General features: G+C 44.1%; 1 protein-coding gene across 1 annotated transcript; it reads right to left on the bottom strand.

Moving 5' to 3' along the window:
* Nucleotides 1-2,281: 2,281 nt before the first annotated feature.
* Nucleotides 2,282-8,535, bottom strand: LOC123070566 (YTH domain-containing protein ECT3; the record flags this gene model as incomplete). Its single annotated transcript, XM_044493821.1, is given in 9 exon segments — nucleotides 2,282-3,249; nucleotides 3,563-3,718; nucleotides 4,198-4,410; nucleotides 4,964-5,482; nucleotides 5,570-6,016; nucleotides 6,708-6,775; nucleotides 6,862-7,009; nucleotides 7,144-7,208; nucleotides 8,136-8,535. Coding segments are annotated over 9 exon segments (2,067 nt in total). The 3' UTR covers nucleotides 2,282-2,835.
* Between the last annotated feature and the right edge of the window lie 1,166 nt (nucleotides 8,536-9,701).

The raw sequence follows: 9,701 nt of genomic DNA on the forward strand, positions 1-9,701 counted from the left end.
TCCTCGGCTAGCTCTCGAGTGATTGTCAATGGCAGCGCTGGAGATAAGATCTTACATGCTTGTGGCTTGAGGCAGGGCGATCCAATCTCCCCTCTCCTGTTTGTCATTGCGATGGATGCCCTGTCTGCCCTTATTGTTCGGGCTCAAGTTACTGGAGTGCTTAGCCCAATGCCAGGATGCTCTTCGGTTCAACGGCTATCGATCTACACGGATGATGTCGTTCTCTTCATCAGGCCGACACACATGGATCTTGCATTTGTCAAGGAAGTAATGCACATCTTTGGAGAGGCATCGGGCCTTAGGATTAACTATCAAAAATCCTCGGCAATCTTGATTAGGCCAGGAGTGGGGGACACCGAAAGAGTTGCGGCAGCGCTACCGTGGAGGATTCAAACCTTTCCGTGCAAATACCTCGGCCTCCAACTCTCGATCAAGCAACTAACTCGCAATCAGTGGCAGGCTATGGTGGATGCGGTGCTCAACTTCATGCCAGGATGGTCAAGAGGTCTGATTACAAGGCCTGGCAGATTGATTCTTATCAACAGCGTTGTTGGAGCGAGGCCTACCCATCATCTTATAGTGGCCAATGCTCCGAAGTGGGCCTTGCAAAGCATTGACAAAGGATGTAAGGCGTTCTTTTGGGCCGGTTCAGAGGAGATTCACGGTGGAAAGTGCCTAGTGGCCTGGAGCCGGGTCTGCCGGCCTAAGGAACTTGGTGGGATGGGTGTGATAAATTTGCATACACAGGGAATTGCCCTTAGGCTCAAATGGGAATGGCTCAGACGTACTGACAACTCCAAACCTTGGCAGGGTCTGACTATGTCGGCGGACAAGGAGATGCAAGCAGCCTTCGCTAGCTTGGTGCATTGGACTCTGGGCAATGGAAGCCAAATCTTATTCTGGAAGGATAGATGGATCCAGGGTCTCCGCATTGTGGAAATTGCACCGCTAGTGGTAGAGCATGTTAGAACCCAAACAGTGAATCGGCGGTTGGCAAAGGATGGGTTGACCTCAAGCAATTGGATAAATGACATCAAAGGGGAGCTGTCAACGGATGGGCTGGTCCAGTTCATTCAACTTTGGGAGATTTTAAGTACGGTGGACATTGACTCTTCTTTGGAAGATCAAGCTATTTGGAAGTGGTCGGCATCGGGACAGTACTCGGCCTCTTCGGCTTACCGGATCATGAACGAGGGGTCTATCAGATTGGGATGCGCAAAAGGACTGTGGAAATGCTGGGATCCCCTGGGCTGCAGACTGTTTATGTGGTTGGCGCTGCAGCGAAGACTTTGGACCTCGGATCGTAGACTCCGGCATGGTCTTCAGGATGCTACTTCTGTATGTTTCCTATGTGATCAAGAGGAGGACTCAGTGGACCATATAATGCTCCAATGTATCTACTCGAGGCAAGTGTGGTTACATTGCTTCAGGTGGGCTAAGATCGACATGCAGATGATGCCCTCGGCGACGGATGTATTACAGGAATGGTGGCCAACTGCCCAGAAGCGGATCCCCAAGGATTATCGGAAGGGTTTTGATTCGCTGGTGCTTCTAACCTGTTGGAGTATTTGGAAGCAAAGGAATGGGCGCGTTTTTGGTGGCCAAGGAATTAGCAACGAAGAGGAACTCTCCACGAAGATTTACCAAGAGCTGCGACTGTGGCTAGTGGCAGGAGCTAGAGCTGCGACTGTGGCTAGCGGCAGGAGCTAGGAGTGTGCAACGCTTGTGTGAGTAGTCATGTTTGGTAGGAGTAGGAGTGGGAGTCTTTTGTCTTTGCCCTCTTATGGTGATGGTCATAACAATCCTCTTGTAATTATTTTCCCCCTTCTATAAAACTTAGGTACGCTCTTTGCGTATTCTCAAAAAAACTTTGTACTAACTTTATATCCCTCTATTTTAAAATAGATGACTCAACTTTATACTAAGTTCAGTAAAAAATAAGTACAAAGTCGAGTCATCTATTTTAGAACGAATGGGTACTAGTCAAGTGTCAAAGGGAAAAAGAAAGTCTAGCATCTAGTGAAGCACACACTTCGAAAGACGATAGCAACAATAAAGCGATTTGTACACACACACGCCATGTGCATGCGTGAGCCGAGAACGAGCAGGCAGCCATGTGGCCTCCCTTCCGGAAAAGACTGGACGTGATTTCTCTCCATCGATCAAAACCCTCCCGGAAAGGAGCCGCACCGCTTTGCAACACAGGCCAGGCCACGGCCACACATGCCCCAGATCAAACGCCCATTTCGGACCAGAAACAAGCAAAGCGAAAACGAAAGGCTGCACGGTAACGAACGGAGATCTCCGGTCCCTTTTCTTTCTCCTTTTCTCGTCAATGGAAGTAGTAATTCTGATAGTACAAACTGAGGTCAATCTACACTAGTGGAATAAAAACGCAGGTGGAACTTTTCCAGCTCCTTTTTCCCCTTCCTTTTTCTACCTTTGCTAGCACCTAAAACAGGCCCTTAAACCCACACGGCAAGTGGTCTGCTTCCCAACACATTAGCAATAGAACTGGACATTAGACGACGACGACAACAGAAGAAACAATGACAAGAAGAAAAATGGTTGAAACACTCCCTCCTCCTGGCTGAAAAATAGACAAGGAGTGTAGCATGGAGAATTCTCTACCAGCCATGGTATGCCTCCGAACCCTTTTTTCCCGGTCACTGAAAAATATTTCTCACGGGAAGACGGCTCCAAGGCTCTCATTTTCCGCTTGATCGATGGACAGGAGCTTCCAGGATGATTGACCATCTATCAGTGGCTCCACGTAGCAAGTTTATTGTCGCTCGATTTGGATGTAGCTTCCGTTCAGATGCGCCCATCCTGTAATCAGCCTGCCGCAGCAACACTGCTGGTCTGCTCCTCGCTTTTCTTGGCTGTATCAAGCTTCACGGCGACCATGTTGCTCTGTTCCTCGCTTCTCTTGGATGTATCAACATCTGCTGTCACCATGTTGGTCTCCTCGCTTCTCTTGGCTGCATCAAGATCTGTTGCAACCTCTTTGCTCTGCTCACTTGTCTTGGCTGTATCAACATCTGTTGCAACCCCTTTGCTCTGCTCACTTGCCTTGGCTGCATCAACATCTGCTGCAACCACGTTGCTCTGATCCTGACCTCTCTTGGCTGTATCAAGATCTGTTGTAACATCGTTGCTCTGCTCCTCATTTCTCTTGGCATTATGATGCTCTACGCTACTTGCAGATTGAGCTTGCTTTTCAGACTCTGCCGGTTTCTCATCCTTTGGCTGAAAAGATAACTTAAATCAAACCACATTGTAAAATTGTAACCTTCTATCACTAATCATGAACGAATCATATTATCATCAATTTATGGTCATTCAACAGGTAAATCTAGTTAATTTAAGTCCAGAAATACGACAAACTAAAACTGGGTATCCTTTCCTGTTATTATTAGGCTTTCCATGATGCCACAAAGTGAAAAGTGCAAATGGCAAATGGGCATATCACTATACGCAGGTAATAAAATTTAGCAAACCTTTTATTAATAACAAGACACACACTGCTTTGATAAAGTAAATGCAGCAGTTCGCTATATACCGTGAGGTGATCCAATGATGTCGTAAGCGGCTTGCCTCTTCTGTCCTGCATTACTTTCTGCCTATTCTCATAGAAGTCAAAGTCATCCAATATTGACGTTTTACATGAGAAGTTCTTGAAAATGTTCAGCATCTCTGCACCTTGTAGAAACTTGACCTGGGATTCACAGCCGTCCAGTTATGAGTCCAAACTTAAAAAATAAAATATCAATTATAAAGTGTGAGTAATGCATAGTGGGCATAAGAAAATACTCAGAATAAAATTAAACATTAACTGATCACTAAAAGAGCGCACCAGAGAGAAGCATGGACAATAACTTAAAAGCTGCACTGGTTGTAATGTTATCAGCATTCTATTTCCATGACAAAGAACATGAGGAATCGACTGAAGGTGGTAAGGAAATAGGTTAACAATTTTGTAAGTAGGTGAAACATTCATTACAAAATAAGTCATTGTTGCACAGTGCACAAATAGGATTGTATGTTTCGCCCCTAAGAAGAATGACGGGGGAAAACAAAATGGAACTTATGTACCAACAAATTTATTCGGATGTTGTCAAGATAATTGACCAACAGAGATCCAAATTCTAGCTCTGATCATACCGGGATTCTCTAGTTAGATAGTGGAAGCAATACCTCTTGAGTGTCCCTACTGTTTGTAACAGGCTTGTTCTCATTATTCTCCAATATTATGTGTCGAAATTGAGGATTAGGCACGTCCTTGATAATGTGCCATTTTACTGGGAAGAATCCATTCCACTTGTCCTGTTGCCAGAAGTTCATACTCTTGTTGAAATCTACTGGGCCAAGCATCTCAGCCACACCACAGAACTGACCACTAGCATTAACCTGGTCATTATAGTATACCAGTGAATAGAGCAAACAAACACATATTTATCATAATGAAACAAGCATCTCAGCCACACCACAGAACTGACCACTATTTTTCTATATGTATAATGCTCATCAATAAAATTATAATAACCTGGAAATAGTTTTTGAGACAAATCTACAGATATGATTTTTAAATTTTCCAAACGAAATATTTAAAACAATATCGACGATCAATTCTATAAAATTGACTGAGGTTATGTCCAAGATGCAACTTTTCATGAACTGGATGAAGTATAGGTGGAATGGAAAAAAATGAAACAGAGCCTAATTCAATGAACCAGAGAAACAAAATAATCAAACTGGATGCACTCGCACATAATTATCACAAATTAAAATTTTAAAAATAGCATGTCCTACCAAGGCACACTAAATATGAAAAAAAAGAAGATTATGTACTCAATAATAGTCAGATATAACAAAAAAAAGGAAAAATAATAATTGAATATCACACTACTCTGATGATATTCAGGATAAAATGCTTAAGGAATAAGAAGTGCTATTAACTTACAGAAAAGAAGAGGAAAACAGGGCATTTGGTTCCTTTTCCTGCCATTCTTTCTTGTGCAATTTTATAGGCATTGTCAAGCCTTTTATTTCCATTAGGAGTACTTGCCCAAACATTGTACTTGATACTCTTGTGAATATCATCTTCACTATAAGATTTAATGACGAAGAATAAAGCTTGCTCATACTTCGTAACAAAATCAGGAAGATTATATGAATCTCTTCTTACTGCAACAAGTGAAGGTATGTCATCGTTAACCTCCTGTACACCTGACAATCCAAAACGATCTGCTCCTGGGCTCAAAAAAATTTTTGACTCATCATTGTGTTTATCTGATATGTCACGGTCACCAAATTCATTTAGCTTGCTTCTGGCCTTCAGCTTCTCATTCCCGTTGCAGTTTCTACCACTTTCATTCAAATTAATGCCTTTACTTTGATAAAGGCTTCCTTTCCCTTGGTTAGTATGAACCACAAACTTGCTGGACGGAAGATGCCCTTTTGTTATGGAAGCACCAGATGCCTAGCAAAACAACAAGCATATAAACTTATAAGTTTCCTACTTTATGCTTAGAGTAGTTTGTCCTGTTTTACAGGAATTTTTCAGTACCTTATTTGCAAACTTTGATGATGGATAGTTATTGGCAGAGGTTGGCACTGTGTCTACAGCTGATGATGATCCTTTGGTGGTACCCGGTGCATACTTTGTGCTGCGTGAAGCTTTTGAAGATGGAACAGCATGCTTATTGGAAGGGTAATTTGATCTTGTAGGGTAGTTTGTTTGCTGCACACCAACAGGATGTCCCTGAACCCCATCCAGAAGAACATAAGGGTCCCATGTGTATGCGGGGACTAGCTCAGGTCCGTAAGCAATTGGTTGAGCATACATGCCAGGTGTAGAAGGGTCCTGCACGGGAATCACAGCGGAGTAATATGGCTCTTTGTTGACATACTGACTATCCACGCCAGTTCCAGGAACGACTGGACTATAAGCAGTATAACCATTTTCATAACCCGGAACATAACACAAATAAGACCCATTCTCAGCTTGAACGACCTGAAACAGATTACAGAACAGGCATAAGCTCAGTTCTATAGTGATATGTCAGCTTCCACAGCTGTATCTTCAAGAAGCAGTTCACCCTAGAATTGACTAGACCAAGGACTCGATAATAACTTAATAAGGAACAAAACAAAACAGTGCAATGCAAAAGTCAACTGTTAAATCGAGTACTCTGAGGTCTGCACAGCCCTTTTGTAATTGGCTCTTCATCATTTAAGATCTGAATCAAACTAAGTTAGCTACGGTGCTTGACCACAATTCTTTGTACAGCATGGAATACTAAAAGCATCCCCTGAAATAGACATTCCATTCACTGGCAATCATTTAAATTTGTTTATCTCAATCACCAGAATAAATTAATCATCTTTTCATGACAGCATATTGTGTGGTGACAACTAAAGCAAAAAAGATAAAATGTATATTTTTCGTAAAGGTTTGCAAAGATTCTTTTTGGCATGAAGATACTTATGGAGTGATATTAACAACCAAAGCTGACACTTTCCCCAACATAGCAAAGGAAAGGCAAGGAAAAGATGGAAGCAAATAAGTGCAAAGCTAGCTGGTACCACCATACCACCATAGATGCACTAAGTGCAGCATTTTTTGGTTTTACACAGGACCACTTGTGACTACTGTAGGGAAGGCATATAACATGATTGATAAAGTACACTGTTTGATAACTTACTGTCGGTTGCATCTCCAGTCCATTCGATCCAGCATAGTAGCCATTCTCATCCCATCCTCCAAATGAGCCTAGAATAATGATCAAACCATCAAACTGAAAGAACAGTACCTCTGTTTCAGTACTTCAGATCATAGTACTGATCCATTCTACACACCTGGATAATAGTACCCATAGTAATACATCCCTTGGTCCCCCATATAAGCTCCTTGGTTCATCTCAGTATCCTTGGCGGCAGTACTAGCTGCATCTGCCGAGGAAATGCATGATATTGCATCCGAAGAACTTGCGTCTTTTGCAGCAGGCTGCAAAGTTTGGGCACGAAAGGAATCAGCAAGGACACGATAGATATAGCTCAACCAACCAAACAAGGAACAATTCCTTGTACGCTAAGATAAGCAAGGACTATACTGTATGTATAGAGGAATGAGAATCTTACCAAGTTGCCGTTGCTTGCCTTCGTGCTAGCATCAATCTTCAAGTTGTCTACTGCCTCTTCTATAGCTGGAAGATACAAAAGTCAAGGCTTGCAAACAGAATATATGCTTGAAAGGCCATCGTCCATGAGTGAGAATAAAATAAGCCAGCAAGCCCAGATTGATAGATTAAAATGTCCTGAGTCCAATAATGCACAATAATTGCCTTCAATGAGGTCATCAAATCAGAAGATCTACAGCGATCATCTGATCAAGTGCAAGAGACCATTACTTGAACAAGTTCATGGTTCGCAAACAGCACGCAGCAACAGATCAATAAGGGCATACAGCAGCCGTATCCGTAAGTACACAAACCATATTATTAGTGTAGCTGTCAATAAATGGGAGTTGGCTCAGCTCTCACCATCTCTGAAAATCCGACATGTGAGGGATACCTAACAATTCTAATTCTGAATATAAAACAACAGAGACCTGCCATGGTATGGTAGGACGGCAAAACTCAATTGTGTCAATAGCAGATTGAACTGGGTCGAACTAATTCAGCGACATGATCCACCATTTATTTATTTTGAAACCGTGATCTGAAGGAGCACGCACGGATCAAATAGTCCCTTAAAGCCAGATCAGAGCAAAAGCTTTTCCAATGCTTTAAATTAAACAAGTGTAAAGAAAGATGAGAAATCAGGTTGAGCACAGACGCCTGTCGATGAAAAGCAGAAACGCTAGTACCAAACTGAAAAAAAATACAAAAAAAAAAAAGAAACAAAAAAAATCGAGAATTTTGATCGAAAACAGTACTGTAGTATCTCTGACGGATCAAAGAGAAACGATGGAGCTAGTAGATGGCAATGGAACCGCCCAACTCAACCGCACTGGTTAGAAAATGAAAACAATTCCAGAGAGCAGACAAACCCCATTGATCCAAGAAGAAACCCAAGCCCGAGATCATGTATCAGATCCAGCTCCCGATGGATGGACAAGGAGCAAAGGATACGCTTGTGGGCGAGCGCGGTGTTGGGCTTGGGCTCCATGAGGCCGCACCAGAGGTCGCCGCAGAAGAAGCCGGGGCTACGCGTGTCCTCCAGCTCGACCGATGATTGGGCCCGGAGCAGGGACTGGCCGGAACCCTAGGCCGCTCCGGCCGCCTCCGCCGGAGGAGAAAAAGGAGCGGCGTCGGCGAGGTCGCGTGTGGTGTAGGGCGGGCGGCGCGGCCACGTGTGGGTGATCGGACGGCTGGGAAGGAAGGAAGGAAGGTGGGCGCGGGCGCTGTGGGGGCGGAGCAGCGAAGCGACGCGGCCGAAGCGGGCTCCTGAAATCTAGCGGGCAGTTGGGGCGGGGCAAAGCAAGGCAGCCGCTCCGCCTGTTGCGGCCGAATATTTGTAGCCTTTCAGCACAATACACTTCACCTTTTTCTCTCGTGAGACGAGGTGAACTCGAAAGTGGTACTAGCATAGGAGGAGTTAATCATAGCATTCCACATCAGTAGAATTTCTACATGCATATATGATTATGAATATATAACAAAGAAGAAAATGAGAGACAGCGTAGCATGTGGCACTATTACTATCAGTTTTTTGAAGAAAAATGGAAGGAAAATATTGGTGGTTGCCACTAACAACACGAAGGTACGTACGACCATGAAAACGTGTCGTCAACTAACTCTGATCTTTCTTTTTTTAACTCTGATCTGATGAAAGCTACTACCATCGCTCGGTTGTCAGTGGCGTAAACTCTGTGCTTTTCTTGATCCTGGCAAGTCAAGGTGGCGTGTGGTTTTTTTAATTATTTGAAAGCAATCGGCGAGAAACTACATCCAACCAACATGAACATTGAACGGTGTGCTCGCGCGGTCTACCACTAGATGTGTTTAGATCACCAGGTGCGTGACGATGGCCTGATGGTGGGCATGAATGCCGGCCAAGATGAGGAATATCGGACTCTAATAAAAAAGGGCGAGGCATATTTTGGGCCTGGAAAAAAGAGGTGAAGAATATATGTGGTCCTAGTCACTGTTTTTTTAGCATCAGTACGGACATAATCGCTCATATACACGCGCATACACTCACCCAGACTGAACCGGCATATCATCTTGAGATTTACGAAGCCATCGTAGGCGCCTCGTTGTCGACGGAAACGTCTCCTCCCACTAAAAGCGCATCACCCATCGCCGGAAATCCTAAAATAAATTCAGGAATAATGCGAGCACCAGGATTTAAACCCTGGTGGGTTGGGGATACCACTGTCCACCTAACCATCTCAACCACTGGTTGGTTCGCGGTCCTAGTCACTGTTGAATATATTGTGTCTTGGGTCCACCTCCTAGTTCATCTGTATAGTTGAGGTTGTGGCCCCTCTCTGTACATTATATATACGTATCTGGTGCACCGATCAATGTAATTGTGTTGCACAATCTATTCTACTCTTCTACATGATATCTATCGTAGCAAGTTCCTAGAACTAGCCGCCGCCGCCGCGCCTCCCTCGCGCCGCCGCCGCACAACCTCGTCGCCGCCACCTGCTGCCGCCACTGCCGCCGGGCCCTCCGGTAGCCGCTGCCGCC

The sequence above is a fragment of the Triticum aestivum genome, chromosome 3B (genome assembly GCF_018294505.1).
Source record: "Triticum aestivum cultivar Chinese Spring chromosome 3B, IWGSC CS RefSeq v2.1, whole genome shotgun sequence".
Lineage (NCBI taxonomy): Eukaryota > Viridiplantae > Streptophyta > Magnoliopsida > Poales > Poaceae > Triticum > Triticum aestivum.